We start from the raw sequence: 21,153 nt of genomic DNA on the forward strand, positions 1-21,153 counted from the left end.
TTTTGTTCTTATTTAAGGTGTCTGTAGCTCTGCCGTGAAAAATATTTATAGAAATAAGAAGGCCGTTACATCATTGACACCAGTATAAAAACAAGGTCCCACGCAAAAAGAAAATAAACATCGACGACTTCGATAAAGGCACAAGATTCATGGATTTTAGGCTGTGCGGAAACAAGTAGCGAGTATTTAAACCTTGCTTATACGCAACGTATAATTTTTTGTAACCACATCAAATCAAAGTTAAAACTATCCAAATACCTATCCATATTTCATATGAGATTTATATTACGCTCATAACAATAAAAACTCAAATTTACATGAGTTTATATGTATAGCATACTGGCCACTTCTGGTATTCAGAAGAATATTCTTTACATCTTTCTCTTCACCCTTGATATTTCCCATACCATAAATAGCTAAAACTAGATAAAATATTTTAAAAAAAATGTATATTGTAACAACTACCTGGATTCAGTAACAAATTATAAAATGACTTATGTATACGCAATATAAAAGATGAAAGTATGTAAATGTGGGCTTAGCTTTTCAAGCATATCCCATTTGTATCATAAAAATACATAAGAGAGCAATTGTACTTATATAGCCATCCCTTTAAAGTATCCATAGCGGAACCTCCTCTGGTCCTGCATTTGCCCAATCTTGGACGACATCTCACTCTCCCGGCACTCTCCACAGAAAATACTCGTCAACATATGCAATGGGCTACGGTAGTACAGACTAGGGTCCTTCAGGGACTTGTTCTGTTTGTGGCAGCAGATGTGTATGAACACCTCAGCAATCATCAGGAACATGACCAGAAGCGCCGGCCACACCGCGGCCATAGGTATCAGGAGCAACCTCGGACTAAACACATTTGAACCTCTGATTATGTTCTCTTTCAACATTTGGAATTTCTTGGTCTCACTCATATAGCCCTTAGGAAACTTGATGGTCTCGGGCGGAGGCGCGGCCGCCGCGCGCGGGCCGGGTACTGCGGGGCACGCAGACGGCGTCGGCTCGCCGGTCTCGTCATTGACAACGTACGTTATAATCTCGCCGGTTTCGTCGTCACAACAAAAACGCTTTTGCATCGACATGTTACACTGAAAAAAAAAACAATCGCAGTTACTAACCTGTTTTACGATTAAGTAATTGTATTCTCTCGGTTATCACTAAGGTTGTTAATTATATGTTACGCCGCTGGGTTGAGAGTCAATACAAGGAAAATTTTGAACCAACAATGTTTGGCTTGCCTTTTTTTCCGTTAAAACCGGTTTTTAATGCATGACTTTAAGAGTTTTATTATGAGTTCTGGATCACAAAGAGGAATACTTTAAGCATTACCTTCTCAGCATTGTTAATTATTGTAATATTTGTTATTTATGTGAAATACATACCGTCACACACCTTATCGTCCAAAACCAGTGTTGCCAGCTGTGAACCACGATTTTATCCGAAGTCGGTCGCAAAAATCTCCGAAATGTCAACCAATTCTCCGCCAGACCTTTGCAATCCATATGTTCCGTAACGTATACAAGAACCAGTTTTTTTTCGGCGAGGGGGGGTCTGAAAAAAGCGCGTGCCTTTCGAAACCTTAACGTTGATGGAATCAACGACCCAGAATATAGGGGCATATTGAATTACGCGTCTTTTTTTGTACCAACATTTGGCTAACCGGCACGCGTTTTATTAAGACAATTGGCCGGTGAGCCCCTTTTTTAACATTTCAAATATTCCGCCAATTTTTAGTGCCAAATTTTGGTTCACCGACTACATTTTACACGCAAAAGCTTTGTACTCGCATTTTAATTTAATGGCTGCGCAGTTTGTAGCTGTCAGTGTCACCGACAGAGCTAAAAAAAATATTTTTTTTATTTATTTACAACATATTATCTATTCAGGGTGCGCGCCCACGGCCGACAAAGTTGCTCGGCGACCTACGTATTTGTATGAAAAGTTGCGTTGCTTCATGAGCGCACTTTCATACTAGCCCATGGTCGCGACAAAAAAGTCACTTCGAAAAGTCACCCGTTAGCGCACCCTCTAAGCTTCTTTCTGCATTTCTTATGAAATAGCGTCCATCAGCGACGCGTAGAATCGCATTCGATTGTATGAGAACTCGATTCGACACAGTTCGATTCCGTTTTAAGCCTGGCATCCACTAAGGCCGGAAACAGTCAGACAGTCTGAAAAAATCATAATCTGAAAAAAGATTTGTATGCTAACTGACACTGACAGATCTGTCAGTGTCCGTTTGAACTGACAGTTTGCATACAGTCTTCATTTCATAATCTTAAAAAATCAAAATATTATGAAATCAGATCGAGTGCATTGAAAATTAAGATTATTCGCAATTTGTCAGATCGATCAGAAAAAAAACATAATCTTAAAAACTAAGACGGACAGTTGTGAATTGTATGGAAATCCGTGCACTAGATCTGATTTCATAAAGCAGTCCACAGCACAGACAGTCTGAAAAATTCATAATCTGAATTTGGATTTGTATAAAACTTGTCAGTTCAAACTGACAAATCTGTCAAATTGAACTGACAGGTTGCATACAAATCCAAATTCAGATTATGAATTTTTCAGACTGTCTGTGGCGTGCCTAAGACTGTCTGTTGCCGGCCTAAGGCGGAATCAAGCCGCATCACATCGAGTCCTCATACATTTTGAATGCGACTCGACGCGGCTGTTTCCGCCTCCACTTTAATGGACGCGGTCTCATAAGAAATGCAGAAAACGAATTAACGAGGCTCGACTCGGCGAGCCTAGTGGACGCCAGCAGTTCCTCGATGATTCCATTCCTCCAACTTCAATGTTTAGGATACATTTTACTAATTGGCCGGCTTTTTTACTGCCAAGATTTGGTTGACCGTCTATAAACAAAAAAAATGTTTATGGTGAATACATACTTTTTATTACTTAACGCTTTTATATCAGAAATGCACAGAACATTGAGAATATTTGAAATATTTAATTCATGCATTCAGGTTTTCCGAGCGGTTTAACTTTAAAAAATTAGGGACCTTTTCATAATCTCCGAAATTCTCCGATCGTACCTGATCTCCGCCAATTCTCCGCTAGAGGCTAAAATTCTCCGAAAATCGGAGGAAAATCTCCGAACTGGCAACACTGTCCAAAACGTCACTGAGACGTCTGTTTGAGACACTCGAAGGAGAACCCCAAATTGTCTATGGGGTAGGATTTATTTCAACCTATTCACTATCAAACATGAAAGGAGTCGTACAAATAGTGAGTATTATATTCTTTGCGGATTTCGTAATAACTGCGTAATTTTGTTAAAGAAGATTCACTGGATAAATGCTAAGAATTTCTAGTTAAATGTATAATAATAAAATTATTCATCATAATAAGTTGAACAAAGTCAATGTCTCAAACGTGTAAAGGAACGCCAGTCATGTGTCATTGTCAAATTACTGTCATACTTGGGTCAAAATTTAAAATAGGCGGACGTATAAAACCTCGTATTTATGTAGATATCTTTTCTTTGTCCTTGTAAATATAACTGGAAGGCGTGTAAAATAGATCTACATTACAGAGTTCTACAATAAGTAACACAAACGTCGTGTAAAAGGTAATTTTAATCTATGTTCCAATCGAAATTACGTTTTAGCTCTCAAATTGGACGATAACGATATTTATGTAATTGTGTTTGTTTGATGTAATGTTTAAAAAAAAGGTAGTATTTATGTTTAATGCATTTAAAGTGATTTTAGATGTTTGGAGTGTGCTAAATATTATTGTATTTCGATTTAAGATTGACCTTCACAGGCTGAAAGGTCATTATACTGTTTATATAATGTTTCGGTTGCTTTGTTTTCGCACTCGGTTGCAGCGTGATACTCGGAACACCACAAGTGTCGAAAAACAACAACAAATGAGACCATAATAAACTTACTTTTTTAAGTTTCTGGTTTTAAAAACTGACTATTAAAGTGGGTTTTCTAAATTCAAATACGTGAATGTTTTAGAGGTAATGGCAGCTAGGAAGAGTGATAATATTGTTTATTTATTGTATTTTTATGCATTAACTGATTTGTATGTAGTTGGGCGCCCTCTAGCTGCCCTTGTTTGCACAGCAATTAATAGTGTGATGAGCATACATCGGGGTTTTGGGAGCGGGAATGAATTCGTGTATTTGTAACTCTGTTTATAGTCATTTGAATTACTGAAATATATATTTAACTATGTAACTGGCTCCAAATGTACCTAGAAATGTTAAATTAATGTTTATCTTTTATTGTTTTCACCATTTTTGGGCTAGTGTAAATCATTCCCGCTCCCAAAACCCCGATGTATGGTGATGAGATAGTTGTTAAAAGTGTTTGTGCTGTCACTCTGTTATCGCATGCAGAGTCACTATTTATAGGTTTTTCATTGTTTTGTTGCAAGGAACTGGGTAAGTGTTCATTTTCATGTTTCAGCTATATGTTAATTAGTAGGGATTCATTTTTATTAAGGTATATATTCAGTAATTTTATTTCACATTTTTGTTCTTTTCTTTTGTTAGTAATTACTGTTAAGTTGTTTATAGTAAATTTGACAAATCTTCCTTCTTACATATTTGTATGTAAAGTTAATTACTTTCTGTTTGTGGCTTTTTAAGACTTTGTTGATCTTACCAGGGTTCCGTATCAAAATAGTGCAAAAGGAACCCTTCTGGTGAGACTTGAAATTCAATGTTTGATTATGCACCTAGTCGGTAGGCTTGATAAAAGAAATCATACTCTGTGACTGAAACTCTCTGTAAAGTTGTTTTTCTGACTGATTCTTATGCCGTTGCATCTAAATTGAGTGGAAGTAGGTCAAACATGATTTATTTATGTAGTTGCATCCTGTATGTTGAGCCAAACTCATGTGAATTGTAAAGTGCTTTGTTGCCTTTTGTTATCCATTTAATCCACTATATTTACCAAAATAAAATTCTTATGTTTTCAAAACAAACAATAGTTGTTTGTTTTATAAGGGGACATAGTTGTTGTTTAACCACTCATGCTAATATTGATTCTAGTCACAACATCATGGTCATATTTTTGTCACTTTCATACATCATTTTCACACTTACACACTTGATAGAACGTGACAGACATGGTCATGGTGATAAATGATATACAGCCATGAGTGGAAACTGAGTGCAAGCTGAGTGGAAACCTTTTCAGTGATGTTTTATTTCAATTTTTGTGGCATCTTTTTGTAATTTATATTGTTTAAGTGTCCTGAATAAAGTTTGTTCTATTCTATAATAATAAAATGAGTTCTATTAATATGTATTAGAGATGGGCCGAATATTTGGTATTTGGCATATTCGGCAAGTTTCTCAATGTTTGTATTCGGCCGAAAAGTTCAGTTACACTGCCGAATATTTACCAAATAAACAAGTAAACAAATAGCGTAAGTTGTTTCGTAATTCATCGGATAATGACATCTTATTTCAGCATTCGAAGGTCCCCTTGGTAGTTAAAGAGTGTAAAAAATGCGTTAAAATATAAATATAATAATTTTGTGAAAAATTAAATATAACGTAGCACGTAAACGTAACGTAGAAACAAAAACCAATATTTTCTTTTGCACTAAATTATAGGAATATTAAGAGCCTTAGTAAGATAAATGTACCCATTACCAATAATTGAAAAGTTTTTAACTTAGAGTTTTAAAATATGGCGCAACCGAATATTCGGCCGAATGTTCGGTTCGGTAACAGCTGAACCGAATGTTCGGCCGAATATTCGTATTCGGCAAAGTCCGTATTCGGCCCATCTCTAATATGTATGTATGTACAGCTTGTTATTCAGGGAGTCAATTTACTAAATTGCTTTATGATTCCACTTAACTAATTATTAAATTTTATTTAATCATGATGACAAGGTGATAGATCATTTGTAAAATAGGTTGAGTACTTGTAACTTTTCTAGTCGCATTCGCATATCTCTAACTCATTTGAAGTGCTAAATAGATCTACTTAGTTGAAAGTGTCCTCAGAGAAACCTATTTTCAGTTGGAACTGTAGTGCGACGTCGTAATGCCTATTCTCGTTCGCGTGACAATAGCCACTTGGCCTAGTTTTTCTGTTCAACTATATACCATTGCCTGCACTGTGAAAAGAGGGCGCAAGGCCGGGACATGCAGTGGTATACACACAGTATACACTCAACGTTGTATAAGGGCCTCGCATGATGTTTTAAATCTTTTCAAACCATTTCTGTCACTAGAAAAATGTGGCAAGTTATCGCGAGCGGCAAAGTGGCGCGAATGTTTATCTTCCCATAAAAAAAATTGAATATCGCGCCTTTATCTAGTGACAAACTGGGACCGTGTATACTGGACTGTTGAGGATGTTGAGGTTACATACTATAGGGGCATTTTCAGAATTTGGGTCCCCCCAATTAGCGTAAGTTGTTAACAAAAATTAACTCGCTGTCAGTTTTGTGACGGCAATTAAGAATAAAATCTGTATAAAAATTTACTTTTTTCACATTCTGAATGTAGATTATCGTTTAAAGTTTATGTTAAATTAACACAAAAACAATATTTTTATTGAAATTTCTTGCTTAATTATCGTGACAAAACTGACAGTGAGTTAATTTTTGTTAACAACTTACGCTAATTGGGGGGTCCCAAATTCTGAAAATGCCCATAGGCCATACAAATTGACTACATTAACTCCCTCGCTGGGGCATGGGCATGGGCTGAACATACATTGACCACGTACACGACACGACCTGTTTTTGGGCTGTTCGATCACGTACACTGTTTCGCCGTTTAGTTTTTTTGTTAGTTGAGGGGCCACAGTATAATGAAGAGTACTATCGTACAGTATGGCCACTCCCGCTCCCCGCTGAAAGTGCCGCCCACTCCCTCTCGGTTACCTCATAGTTACCGTCTGTCAAAAACGCGAACAGTCGACCTATCATATCTCACTCATACAAGCATAGTACGCGTTCACCTACACGAGCTTAGACTGTGTGCTAGGAACGCGCCTCTTTCATATATGTGATCGCCAGTGTCCGAGGTGTAGTACAGCTCAAAGTTCGGCTTTTGAAGAAATCGATTTTTACGTCTTGTTTTGTTAGATAAATACATACTTTCCGACAATTTCACGAGATAATTATGTAATTTTTGTTCTACCTAGTAAGTAGGTAACTCTTTTGGGGTGCTGTTTATTTTCTCCGTACAATGATATTTTCCGTAACGTTTTAGATGTAGCTACACAGATACAATGCGACAACCACATTTTTAACAAACCACTACGTCGCTTAACCTCCATAGCGTGTTTATATTTACGAGTAGATGATGTTGTTCAAAAGAATAACTCATACTCTTTCTTTTCAACATAGCAGAATGAAAGGGAGAGCATATCATTATCATCCTCCTTGCGTTATCCCGGCATTTGCCACGGCTCATGGGGGCCTGGGGTCCGCTTTGACAACTAATCCCAAGATTTGGCGTAGGCACTAGTTTTACGAAAGCGATTGCTATCTGAGTTTTGAATGATTCACGGTTATTTTCATTAGACTTATATTGACCGGGATATAGACCGTGATTACCTTTTTGATTTTTGTCGAGCTCCCGATATTTCGACGCAGTTGCATGCATCATGATCACGGAAAACTACCCGTGTCCGGTTTTCCGTGATCATGATGCATGCAACTGCGTCGAAATATCGGGAGCTCGACAAAAATCAAAAAGGTAATCACGGTCTATATCCCGGTCAATATAAGTCGATTGCTATCTGACCTTCCAACCCGAAGGGTTGCTAGGCCTTATTGGAATTAGTCCGATTTCCTCACGATGTTTACTTCACCGAAAAGGGACTGGCAAATGTCAAATGGCATTTCGCACTTAAGTTCAGAAAACTCATTGGTACGAGCCGGGTTTGAACTTTGAACCCGCGACCTTCCGATCGAAAGTCGCACGTTCTTACCGCTAGGCCACCAGCGCTTATGAATGAAAGGGAGAGCATAAATGTTGAATAATGCTTTATTAATTGTGTTTAGTGTTTACTGTATTCGATGACGTCACCCGTGTTTAGGTGCGCGAGACGAAATAGAATCTTAAGTCGATGTCAAAGTGTCGTCATTTCTTTTTTAAACAGTTTTGTTTATGAAGCCAAATGGAATCTTGTGACAGAACTGACAGAAGGCCGATCGTTTATTTCGTTTTATTGTACTAAATGGTTCTGTAATTGATTGTGACACGGGTGTATAACTGTATATTGATCTGAATTCGGCAAACAACGTTCGGGTGCGTAGTTTTAAAATTATTGCGCATTTGCAAATTGATGTAGAATTCGTTCTTTCACACCAACTGTTAAAGCCACTGTTGATTCTTCGGGAACGGGTGTAAAAGGTGCATTTTATTAATAGGAGTGCAAAGTAATTTTAATTTGATGTCTTAACCTGGCTGGTAGAATTATGTCGCTTAACTTCAAAACTGGGTAAATCCATTCTGCTATAAGGTTGATTATCTTTCAGATCAGATTATATTTTTTATATAATTATACAACCTTAAAGTAGAATGGATTTACCCAGGTTTTGAAGTTAAGCGACACAATTAACCTTTAAATGATAATTTTGAATCATAAGTATGTAATTATTTCATGGATTTGATCTAGTTTTACGTTTTTTTCCTAGACTTTATGTCTACACGGAGTTATACACCCTGTTTTTATTGAATTCCGTTAACTTTCAGGGAAGATTCTTTAGTTCAAATACAATGAATTTCTCTAAGAACTATCCACTTAACTCTTACGGTTCCTTACCTACCACCAGGGATGTAACGGATGTGGTTTTAACGGAACCGGAAGCGGAAGCGGAAGTTTTGAATTTAGTTTAACGGAAGCAGAAGCGGAACCGGAACCAGAAGCGGAAGATATAGATGTTAAAAACGAAATGAAAAAAAAACCGGCGAAGTGCGAGTCGGATTCGCCCACCGAGGGTTCCGTACAAACTTTCTTTCAAACTACCTAGTAAAAATAATCTCATATTTTCATATAACTCTAATGACTTGACTAGAAGACAAAAGTATAGGCACTAATGAGTATTATAGTGTATAGCGCCATCTCCCGGTCAATTTGCTAACTAATTTGCGCGACCTGGTTTTTCAGGGATAATTCTTTATAATGTTAACCGATTTAAACAGTTTATACTTTATTGGACAGAAGATGGTTTACGTAACATCTCGTATTAATTTGAAGTACGATATACATCCGCAAGGGTGGGTAAATTGAAAGTAAAAATCTGAAAAGTTTTTTGTGAATTAAAAAAAAAGTATTCAAAATACAAACACGATTATATTTTTCCTGTAATATATAGTATAAAACCAATGTTTACTAAAATTTTCATAATTTTTCGTTGGTAAACTTCGGAGATAAGGGGGGGGGGAACGGTATTTTTTTTACATTTTCCTTCAAAATTCTTTTTCCACAACAAAAAAATTATAAAAAATAGCTTATTTACGTTCAATTTGAGCTCTTTCCAACGATACCCCACTTGCCCTAGTAACTTGAAATTTACAGTTTGCCCCCCTTTCATTTTGGCCATTTTCTACAATTAAAATTAATATATTAAAAAAAATTATACTTTCTATTTGTAGAGGTTTACAATGTTCACAACTATTCCAAATTTCAAGTTGATAGCATTAGTAGTTCTCGAGATATTTAGGAATGTGACAGACGGACAGACAGACGGACAGAGTCGCACCATAAGGGTTCCTGTTGTACCTTTTTGGTACGGAACCCTAAAAATACCACATAGGTATAACATAAACCAAAACTACTTAAATTACCTAGAACTTTTAGGTGTTTACTGTTTAGCCTGTAATTAGCAGTTTGTAATCAGCCTTTAGGCCCACTTAGGTTTTAAAAACGAAAAGAAAAGTTACCTGATATTTTATCTTAAGTATATCATTCATTACAATCCAAAAATTTAAATTATTTTGAACTTTAAGATGTTTAGTTGTTTAGGTAATCACTAAAATACACACAAGAATCCTTTTAAACCTTTATTATGCCGTAAAAGGTTTTAGAAACGAAAAGAAAACTTACTCGTAGGTAGTATAATACAATCCAAAACTAACCAGTAAAAATTATATGTGTAATTGTTAGCACACAATTAAATTTTTTAATTAAATGGAGTGATTATAAAAGAAGTAAGCTGTATTTAATAAACAAAAGCTTAGCAGCTTTATCTCCCGGCAGTTTGCTTCTAAGGGGATCGTAGATAAGCCCTGCACCACTGAATAGTTGTTCACTCGCTACTAACTAGGTGGACAGGACAAATATTGGCGCGCAATGGAATGAAGCGATTGATGTTTAGTATCGCAGCACGTGGCAAGCGGAGAGATGAGCGAATGACAGGTATAGACCTGTTGGTCTTTGAAGTACGCCGCTCATGTCCCACCGTCGCGCTAGGTTCCGACATCCGCTATAACTTCCGTTTGAAAAATAACAGAACCGGAACAGAAGCGGATGTGTAAAACAAAACGGAAGTTCCGCAGAAACGGAAGCAGAAGCAGAGCTCCGTTACATCCCTGCCTACCACTTCCTAATGTTATTTGCTTTGACATGTGCCGTCAAACACTTGACAATGGCTTTAATGTTATGATTAAGGTCCTCACACTAATTAATCCATTTATTATGTGTCGAATCGAATTTTTTTTTTTTGTAATTTAACAAAAAGCGATATACAAAATGGTTCTTAATGATGAACCTAACTGCGTGTCGAATTTAACGGAAAACAAAAAAAACACGGTGTATATGATGTCTTTGGTAGAAGTCACAGTCACACTAGCCTTCATTTCGCTTTATTAATTATTTATAGCAACAGATATGAAAGTTTATCACAACGCGGAAAAGCTGGTAAACAGATAAATAACTTATGCCACAGTGTGTCGTACGTGACATGACACGATAACGCATGACATGACAACGTTCGCAAATACATTATAGCGTTTATCTACAACTACATCCATATCATAAGTTCTCTATAATATGTTTAGGAGCGAAAAGCTAACGGCCTGTTAAGAGATCTGTATCTACTAGTGCATCGTAATGGTTACTTTGGGATATTGGCAAGCGATACTTTAATTACATTCATTTTTTTTATTTATTTAAACTTTATTGCACAATATAAAAAAAATACAAATGGCGGACTTAATGCCAGATGGCATTCTCTACCAGTCAACTATGGGCTAAACCGAAAGATTAAGTAGGTGCAGGGTCCTAGTATAGTTAGCGTGTAATGGAAAAGAATTTAAGATACAAACAATATCCATATATGCTACATTTAAATATATATATACAGACCTAATATTATACATATATAGGTATATAAATATACAATACATAAATAATAAATATAATATAAAATATACCCATTGTGAAAGATCATTGAGGGTGACTATCGAACCTTGTCAAACAGATAGGTACTTACGCAGCATGCGCTTGAAGGCGAATTTGTTCCGAGCCTGCCTAATGCTGAGAGGAAGATCATTCCACAGCCGGCCAGCCACACATTCATATTTAGAAAGTAACACAATTTAATTGATGCTGATGCAAATGCAAATTGTAATATGATGATGTGACGTGTAAATTATTATTTATGAATAAATGATTGAATTGAATTGAATTGATGTGCCGTTGCAAAGTTTCTGAAGTTGCGAAAAAGAAACAACGAAAAATTTCGGATATTAACTAAACAACAACATTATGTTTTTGTAGATTTTTTGTTCCCAAAACATACGATTCTTTTTGTTGCAACAAACTAAAACACGTAGAATATTTTCAGACCAATTTTCCAGTCACCAATCTCGTCATACAGACAATCCGAATAACTGTTAGCATGCCTTCGCAGCGGTCAAGATGAGCAAGCTGTGCCGCCAGGTGTCCATCGAGTCCCCCGGGCCCACGCTGAAGGAGTGCGTGTTCAGTTTCGACGTGCCCGTGCCCGAGGTGCCCATGTACGGGGCCCGGATCCGCGTCGCTTACGCCGGGGCTTGCTACAGGTAAGGAACCACCATAGATGCGTGCCCTACAAGGTCAATCGACTTTGTAAAGTAGGGGCGCAAATACGCTTCCCTGGGGTACTCCCTATACAAGTACCCACTATTTCGTGATCCACTTTATCAAAGGCTTTTTCATGATCCACTCGACTATAGTAATGCCCCGTGTGCCTCCTCTATTACTCGAATAAAATTCTTAATTTCTTATGACACAACAAAAACCGTCGCCTCTCTGGTGTATATTTTTTTAGTCTGCATAATTAATAAAAAAATGTTTACAGCTGTAAAAGTAATCTTAGTGGCGTTGGTATAGAGCCGCAGTAGCTCTATTTGGCATACATCATAAGTGCATTATAATATACTTACATTAAAAAAAACTGCAGGTGACTCACGAGAGTCACGAGATCTAGCACAAACGGAACGAATGAGTGATTGAAAATCTGTATCTTATGTTAAACGTTGCATGTGGTCGTTCCAGGGCGAACCGCACCCGCTCTGCGTCGGTCTGCTCGACGTCTTCCGTCTCATCCATCGGCAGCTTATCGGGCGAGATGGAGAACTTCGGGATCCACACATCGACTCCTGCTCATATAGGTAAGTAACTTTCACAGATTGCATATACATCTTCTTCTTCTCAGTCGTTCCCTCATGGCTGAGGATCGTAACCAACAGTGATTTCTCTCCACTTGACGCGGTCTAGGGCCATATGGACTGCCATCTGCATGGAACCACAAGCTTTCTCCACGGTCTCAGCCCACCTTAGCGGTATTCCACCCCTGGAGCGTCGGCCTTCGACTTTGCCGAGGATAATATTCCTTTCGAGAGTGTGCTGTTTAGAACGCATGATATGCCCGAAGAACCTGAGTATTCTCTCCTGACAAATAGTTGAGAGCCGCGTGATATTCAGTTCTCGCAATATTGACTCGTTAGTTCTAAAAGCAGTCCATGGGATCCTGAGCATCCGTCTCCAGCACCACATCTCAAAAGCATCAATCTTTTTCCTGTCTAGGGTTTTTAAGCTCCAAGTTTCAGCGCCATACATAAAGATGGAGAACACCAATGCTCGCACCAGCCGTACCTTGGTTGCACGACGACGTCGTGCATATACATACACCATAGTGATTGATGCGTGATTGTCGCTAGATGTCACTACAAAAATAACCCGCATTTACTGATGTATGGGGTTACTACTCTTCCCTTACTTATTCCTCTATGATATAATTAACAAATTATACATCAGATGTAAATATAACGGTTGTTAGTTGTCAAAGCGGACCCCAGGCTCCCATGAGCCGTGGCAAATGCCAGGATAACGCAAGGAGGATGATGATGTAAATATAACGGTTCCAGGCTTACGCGACGGAGCCCTCTTCCCTGGCTACGAAGTGGCCGGAGTCGTCGACGCCATAGGCAAGAACGCTGACACCGAAGGCATCAAGGAAGGAGACAGGATCGTTCTGTACCCCTACGAAGGTCAGTGACACCACAGCACACCTCGGCAATGCCGATCAAATATATGACACAAAGACATATATAAATCTGTATAGACAGATAAAGTCTAAGAAAAAACGTACCTCAGTACCATACAGAAAAAGGTACGGTGGCCAAGATGGCATTACACCTTTGGGGTACGCTCAGCTAGATGGCGCTAATATTAATATTTGACATTTTAAAACATATCAAGCTAAGAATATGGGCCAAATTGTCAAAACTGAGGTTCAAAAGTTTTAAGCCTGTGTCAAGAGATGGCACTCTATGCACTGTGATTACACATTTTACTTCGACAGTAACTCTCTATAATACTAGATCCTCTATAATTCTAGATCCACAGTCTAAGCTTGTGTAGGTGAACGCGTACCATGCTTGTGTGAGTGACATAAAACAACAATCCCCCGTTGACATTGCATTATTTATTTTGTTATGTTAATTGTCTATAGTTTTCCATACATAATTACGGAGCGACGAATTGAGGTGATTTTTTAAGTGGAGATAGTTAAAGGGATGGAGAGTGGCATAGGCTACCTTTTGTCTCTTTCTAACGCAAGCGAAGCCGCGGGCAAAAGCTAGTAATATTATAAATGGGAAAGTGTGTGTGTGTTTGTTTGTTCGTCTTGCATCGCAAAATGGAACGACGAATTGACGTGATTTTTTAAGTGGAGATAGTTGAAGGGATGGAGAGTGATAGACTACTTTTTGTCTCTTTTAACCCCCCACTTCCCTAAAATAGGGGGTGGACGTTTGTATGAAATTTGACGCTAGCAGAATTGCGAGCAAAAGCTAGTTATATTATAAACTAGCTTTTGCCCGCGGCTTCGCACGCGTTAGAAAGAGACAAAAGTAGCCTATGTCACTCTCCATCCCTTCAATCCCACTTAAAAAATCATGTTAATTCGTCGCTCCGTTTTGTCGCGAAAGACGGACAAACAAACAGACACACACACTTTCCCATTTATAATATTAGTATGGATAAGCATACATTTAATGTAATTGGCTCTAACATAATATTATTTTACGTCAATACTTCAACAAAGTAACCTAATACTTGTGCTTGTATAACCTAATATCTTAGGTATTTCGTGTTAGTAGGCCAGTGTAGTATAGGTTAGGTGCTTATCGGTTCATTAGTAGGTAATTAACAAACAGTTACATGTCATGATAATTAGATATAAGAAAGAAAGAAAGAAAGAAAGAAAATGCATTTATTGCCACAACACGGAGTACAAGGAAAAGATCAAACAAGTAGATATATTAATATTTCTATTTATTTGGGTATGGCGAGACGAGAACTCGCCGGAGGGTTCTCCAGCATCTGAGCAAAGTTCACGAGTGCCCACCAGGCGGGTTTTGGTAACGAACGTGTTAACAGATTCTAAATAACAGAGCTGGTTTTTTTTTTTTAGAAATACATATAATTTTTTTTAATTATAAATGGGCTTATTCTTGGCCACAGACTAGCCAAAGGCAAATACGTGGCCTACGATGAAGTGAGCTCGCCCAGGAGATGCCTGTTCACTCTAGATTTGAATATATTTTAAGAACTATCATAGATTCATAGTCTTATAGTATGTGCCTCAGATATTGAAATTTGTCAACGCGACATTTCAGGAGTCCCGCACGGCTACGCGGACTACATAGTGGTCCCGGACTTCAAGTGTCTGGTTCGCGTGCCGCCCGAGCTGCCGCTGAGCGTGGCCGCCATGCTGCCCACCGGCGCGCTGCTCGCCATGAACACCGTCAACACCGCCAGCGACTGCCTGCACAAGATCCTAGAAGGTAGAGTAGGGGACCTATGATACCACCCTGAGGCACACCTCATACAAGTTCCTACAATTTCATGCTCCACCTTATCAAAGGCTTTGATCGGGTCAGTTATATAAATGGTCACTGCTATAGTAGTCTAGTATAGTAAAGTAAGGGACCTATGATACCACCTTGAGGCACATCTCATATACGTCCATACAATTTCATGCTCCACCAGATCAAAGGCTTTGATCCGTTTTATAAATGGTCACTGCAATGCTTACCTACTACCGGCAAGTTGCACGCCATGAACACCGTCAACACCGCCAGCGATTGCCTGCACGGGATCCTCGAAGGTAGAGGACCTATGACACTACCTCGAGTCACACCCCATATAAGTCCTTACAATTTTATGCTCCACCTGATCAAAAGCTTTTGTCAAAACTAGTAGATTACTTAGCCAATCCGCGAATAGAATAAGTAATCTTCTAATTTTGATTATCAAGGATTTCCGCAAAGTAACGCCTGATTCCGTCGATTATTTAAGTAGGTCATTTATGCATATTCATTTCATATGATATTTTTATACGAAAATGTAGATATGTATCGTAACATTCCAGGTCCCGACCACAAGGACAAAGCCACAGTTCTGATCGTGGGCACTGGCGGGTTAGCGCTGTGGGCGCTGCGCATAGCCACGCACTACTTCCGGCAGGCGTGCTGGCACGACCGCGTCCGGATATCCGTCGCCACGCTCAAGGACGAGGGCTTCCTGCTGGCCCGGGATAGCGAGCAGTGAGTGTACTATATTATGAAATAAAACTATGGTAACGGATGGTGGTCTTCGAGCTGACAAGGGTAATGCGACCGTTGTACTATCGAATCAACTGAATCATGACTCATAACTATACCTAGATATTTTTCTGGCACGAACGAAGTGACACTAGTGACTTCATTCTGATATTTAGTTCATCGACAACTTACATTATAATATGTCATTAATTATTTCCGTAGCAATGAATCTTGAGTAGTTTCATGTGCTCTGCCTACCCCGTTTAGGGAATATAGGCTTGAATTTATGTGTATATAACATTATTGTTTTATACAAATGTCACGTGTTTGAAAATAAATGGACAATAATAATAAAACGAACCATATTTGAATACTTTACATAATTTCTTACATGATTTTTCAAGAATTATGAGATTATTATTAGTGGTAATTAATAATCTTAAGGACGAGTAAGGTAATTTGTATATAAAAGGATTGTCGATGTTTTTATTTAGAGAAGTACTAACAACTTGATGATCATCATCATCATTTTTTCAAACCATCTTAATGTAAGTAGATAAAAATTCCCTTGCAGGTAGGGTTTCCTTAGTGACGAACTTGTTATCATTTTATTAGACACTGACATGTTTGTAGTGATATGATTGAGTATTTAAAACAATTTAAGTGTATTGTAAGCGACTAGATTTTGCCCGCTTCGCTCGCGTTAGAAAGAGACAAAATGTAGCCTATGTCAGTCTTCATCTTTTTGATTATCTCCAGTTTAAAAATCACGTCAATTCATGTCTTTGTTTTGCCGTGATAGACGGAGAAACAAAACTTTCTTATTTATAATATTAGTATGGATAGACCTTATAGGTTTGAAATATTCAAATGAATTATTTGCAAAGTGGGGTCATGAATCAGTTGGTTCAATAGTATTTAATAGTTTAGATTATAATGAGAAAATAAGGAATCTTTTGGTGGATATATCCACATACAGACATGTAAAGAGGGATCTAACGACGTTAGTTCGTGTAACGTATTTGTTTGGAACTTCAAAGGGTGTAGAGACTCTGTCTGGGCCATACTGTTCTGCCTCTCGGATCGCATGGATGGTGTCGAGAGGAGGGCGGCGGCGGGAGGGCGCCGGCTCACCGTGTCGCCGGCGCCCGCTCCTGCCGCCGCCACCCAAGCGCCGCGCCAGCCGCGCCGGCCCCACATTAGTGTTGAGTTCCTCACTCGTGAGGCACCTCATTTGTACCACTCATATTGTTAATTTGTCGCAGTACTTCACACGGCAAAAATGTATTGCATCACACTTCAACTCACCGCACCTCATTTTACTCGCTTGTGACAGTCGCAACACAAACACCTCACGCCTCACAAAGCATTCACGTACTTCAAATGTCACAAAAACGTCAAAACTCATTATCCACACGCGCGCCTCGCGGCCCTCAAATACTCGCTCGCAACAGTAGCAACACAAAGACCTCATTCCTCACAGATCATGCACATACTTCAAATGTCACAAAACGTCAAAAACTCATCATCCACTCGCGCGCCTCGCGGCAGACGCGGCCCTCAAACTCCGTCGCGAGAGTCGACACCTCAAATGAAGTGATCAACCACACGTTCAGTTATCGAACTACAGACCTTATGGCCGGGACAAAAGGTCCACCGATAAAATAAAATGTATCGTTTGACTCGTTTGTACCGGAAATCGCTTTGGACCGGAAAGACAGAAGAGGCACTGTGACAACAACACTTCAAAAATCCTTTCAAAGTGAAACAGATAGTTACGTTTACCATAAGAGGGAGTGAGACAGACACACGCGGGCTTCAAATTTCCTCACCAAAAATACGTTACACATGACTCGAAAGAAAACAATCTTATGCGCCGCAAGTTTTCATACATTTTACGCCTTTTTGATCCCAGGATAGTTAACTTGCTCGCAAAAATCGCGCGAAAAATCAGACGATTTCGCGTGAACCACATCTTTTGTCTCTGTCGCATTTGTGAAGTCATGAATAAATGCAGCTGAGATGCAAAATGTTGTTTTTCGCGGCAGGTCTTCATTTTTGAATTTTTTGATAGCTATTATTGTGCTAACACATTGACCAGTATAACGTGATCTACCGCAGCAATAGAGTTTGTATGGCTATTGTTATGTGTAATCAGGGAGCTCTCTTAGACTGGACGTTGAAATGGTAACTCAAGTGTTTTGAATATTCGGAATACCAAGCATACCAACACAGAGGGCCAACCACTGAGAAGATGCGTTTACGAAGCTTGCTTAAAAACAATTACAAGATTACTGACCGAAATATAATATAAATTATGTGAAGCATGGTAGTTTAATTAAGTATTTAATCAGTAATAGAAAGAATAATTCATTTCTTAATTCAATAGAATGATAAATAAATCCGACACGAAACGTAATTCACAGGCGGTTGACGTTGACAGTAATGACAGTTTACAGAAGAAAAGTTAGTTTGTGTGTATTTGCATAAAGTTTAGTTATGTCCTACACTTCCTACAGTGATAATACTAATAAATGAGCCAAAATGTAATAATGGTGACAACTTTTACACAATCAAATATACCTGTGATTCTGCCTTAGTGTCATTTGTGTGCAACAAAATAGTGAAACTGAACTGAAAAGACTTACCGGCGTCGCGAATGTTGATGGTGTTTTTAATTACTATCATATTGCTTTTAAAACACATGGAGTGGTAAGTTTGTTATTTTTATGTAAAAGTGGTACTAATTATAAAACAATACGAACTTTAGTTTGTTTTAAAACATGCAGTTTTATGGTAACTATGCTAATCAAAGTATGTTATTATTTGTGCCGTTTGTATATCCGAGGTCTTTATAGAGAGAGAGTACGTCGTAGACGTCGCATCGGACCGATAGATGGCGCCATCGCTCGTTGTAAGTCGCTCCGGCGTCACACCGCCGCGATGTTGGTAGTCCCGTTTTCCCCACCTGCAACATAAGGCTCCTTGCGCCCCGACCCGCCACCAGCCACCCACATTGTTTCGTCGAAGCAAAAATCGTTACCGTTAATCAGTTTTCTTTTTTAAACTTACTGGTAGCGCTGCGATAGCGCCACTGACCGCGGCAGTGTTGTTGTCGCGTATTCCGTTCGAACATTTTTACAGCATGGTGTCTCGAAATTAATCTTTTAGTTTCTATTTCCTTGTTACTTCTGGTCAAACCAGAATTATTCGTGTTTTTATTTAAAAAGTGGCTTATAACATTTCGGAATTATGAAATTTTTCAATTTCAATTTCATCCGTCAATTCTTTCTTCCCTTTTAATTTACGCTCGTTCGTCTTGAATAATGAGATATATTATGCCTCGCTAGCGATCATTATTCGTCTTTCGGGGTTCTCACGATAGAAATGAACGAGCGGTGCTTTATGAATCCTGCTGAAGCTGTCCACCAATATCGCTGGCCGCCACGCTTATGCTGGCGCCTCGATGGTGATGTAGAGCGTTCATCTGCCGTGACAACGCCGCGACCCTGCCGAAGCTGTCCACCAGTATTGCTGGCCGCCACGCTTATGCTGGCGCCTCAGTGGTGATGCGGAGCGTAATACTGTTAACCGCTGCACAGGCGTCGCAATCCTTCTGCTGCGTCTGTCGTGACAACGCCGCAAGCTACTTGAAGTTTTCCACCGGTGTCGTCGGCCGCCACGCTGATGCTGGCGCCTTGATGTCGCCTCGATCGCACGAGGTAAGATTGCAGACGCGGCGACCTTCATCGCGCCACCGAGCGCAATACTGCGGCTGCCGCGAAGGCGTCGCTAATTTTCCTGCCGCGTTTGCCGTGACGACGCCGCGAACTCTGTCAATGCTGTTCACCGATGTAGCCGACTGCCACGCTGGCGCCGGTGCCTCCCGCGCTGACGGCGGCGACCTCGAGAGGGCCACCGAGCACGATACTGCGTGACGCGACAGGGGCATCGAAGACGCCTTTCGAGCTGACGACGGCCGTCTCAATCTCACCGCCGAACGTAACACCTTCTGCTGCAGTGACAAGCTGGTAAGATTGCTGATGTGCTCCCTTGGTGTCGCTGGCCGCCACGCCGACGTCGGCGGCTGCCGTCGCGCCTGATGTCACGCTCACCGCGAACACTGTCTTCCCCTACAATGGTGCCACGACCACGACTATCCAGGCTCCGTCTGCTACGGTATCGTTGCAGACTCTGTTGCTGACCAGGCTGATACTACCCTCCAATGTGACGCCGGGCGCCGCTATCAGTTGACATCCCGTACACTATGGTATCCACTCTTCTCTTTCCAGTTCCCGTGAAGTACTTTGACAGTATTTACACTCTATTTTGACCAAGGACTCCTCCGTCGCCGAAGTGAGAACAGATAAATTCTAAAGATGCTACGTCCTAACGTGGCTTGGCCACCCATAGTTGAACGAGGTAAGACGTCAATAACCGGACGAGGAGCCGCACTGCTGCGAGGGTGTCCTGACGATGTTCGCGGCTATCTAATCGGAGAGGCGCCTCGCGAGACGACCCTGTGGTTCCTGTACATCGCTCATTGTGTAGGTCAAAGACATCGTAAAGGTTTGCGGAATTAAAAAAAAAAAATCTCTTTCAGAATGTCCAGATCTGAATTCGAGCCAGCGTCCTGCATCCTGAGCATGCGTCTGTTTACCGGGCGGACACCAAAACCGATCGGTAATCTGGCCGCGGGGGTTCCAAGTACACGAAGATTTCCCGGAGGCTTGTGGCGCCCCCTGTCCATTCGAGAGATGAACTTGTTCGCCGAGCCTCTAATAAACAAATTGGGAAAAATAAACCCGCTTCGCCTTAGTGAACTTGAGATTCCAGCTCAAAGCGAAAGGGGCCAGGAACTCAGGAGGACTTCAGTAGTTATCATCTGGCTCGACTATACTGAATTAATAGTGCTTGATTCGATCGTAGAACCTGATTTCATCAATTTCACAACTTTCGTAGTCTACAGAGGAAGGTTGCACCGCTGCAGTTTCCAGCATTACCTCGTACAGCTGCCGATAGCTGTAGGCCAATCGCTCCTGTTTTGCTTGCATCTGCAGCCCGATAAGACCTTCAATAATCGTAACATTGTACGAAGTA

At 39.9% G+C, this 21,153-nt stretch overlaps 2 protein-coding genes across 7 annotated transcripts in view; one reads left to right on the forward strand and one right to left on the reverse strand.

Moving 5' to 3' along the window:
* Window positions 1-537: 537 nt before the first annotated feature.
* Window positions 538-1,370, reverse strand: LOC125241701. The gene is made up of 2 exons (XM_048150296.1): window positions 1,345-1,370; window positions 538-1,103 (listed from the first exon to the last, which is right to left on the reverse strand). The coding sequence occupies exon 2, from the start codon at window positions 1,095-1,097 to the stop codon at window positions 597-599; it is 501 nt and encodes a 166-aa protein (XP_048006253.1). The 5' UTR covers window positions 1,098-1,103; window positions 1,345-1,370; the 3' UTR covers window positions 538-596.
* A 2,084-nt stretch (window positions 1,371-3,454) lies between these two features.
* LOC125241023 (probable zinc-binding oxidoreductase, mitochondrial) overlaps window positions 3,455-21,153 on the forward strand; it is a 28,945-nt gene continuing 11,246 nt past the window's right edge. Inside the window, exons 1-6 of one of the 6 annotated variants that reach the window (XM_048149293.1) lie at window positions 3,455-3,598; window positions 11,808-12,024; window positions 12,500-12,615; window positions 13,372-13,494; window positions 15,127-15,294; window positions 15,882-16,056. In XM_048149293.1, coding sequence (XP_048005250.1) covers window positions 11,882-12,024; window positions 12,500-12,615; window positions 13,372-13,494; window positions 15,127-15,294; window positions 15,882-16,056 — 725 coding nt within the window. In that variant the 5' untranslated portion in view covers window positions 3,455-3,598; window positions 11,808-11,881. Of the gene's footprint in view, window positions 3,599-3,860; window positions 3,998-4,294; window positions 4,424-8,136; window positions 8,266-8,349; window positions 8,371-11,807; window positions 12,025-12,499; window positions 12,616-13,371; window positions 13,495-15,126; window positions 15,295-15,881; window positions 16,057-21,153 lie in introns of those variants that run through there. The other 5 variants (XM_048149292.1, XM_048149296.1, XM_048149291.1 and 2 more) reach the window with 5 other exon arrangements.

The sequence above is a fragment of the Leguminivora glycinivorella genome, chromosome Z (assembly GCF_023078275.1).
Source record: "Leguminivora glycinivorella isolate SPB_JAAS2020 chromosome Z, LegGlyc_1.1, whole genome shotgun sequence".
Taxonomy (NCBI): Eukaryota; Metazoa; Arthropoda; class Insecta; order Lepidoptera; family Tortricidae; genus Leguminivora; species Leguminivora glycinivorella.

What these genes read in the sequence shown, in the direction of transcription:
- LOC125241701 (XM_048150296.1), bottom strand. Translation starts at nt 1,097, where the DNA reads ATGTCGATGCAAAAGCGTTTTTGTTGTGACGACGAAACCGGCGAGATT.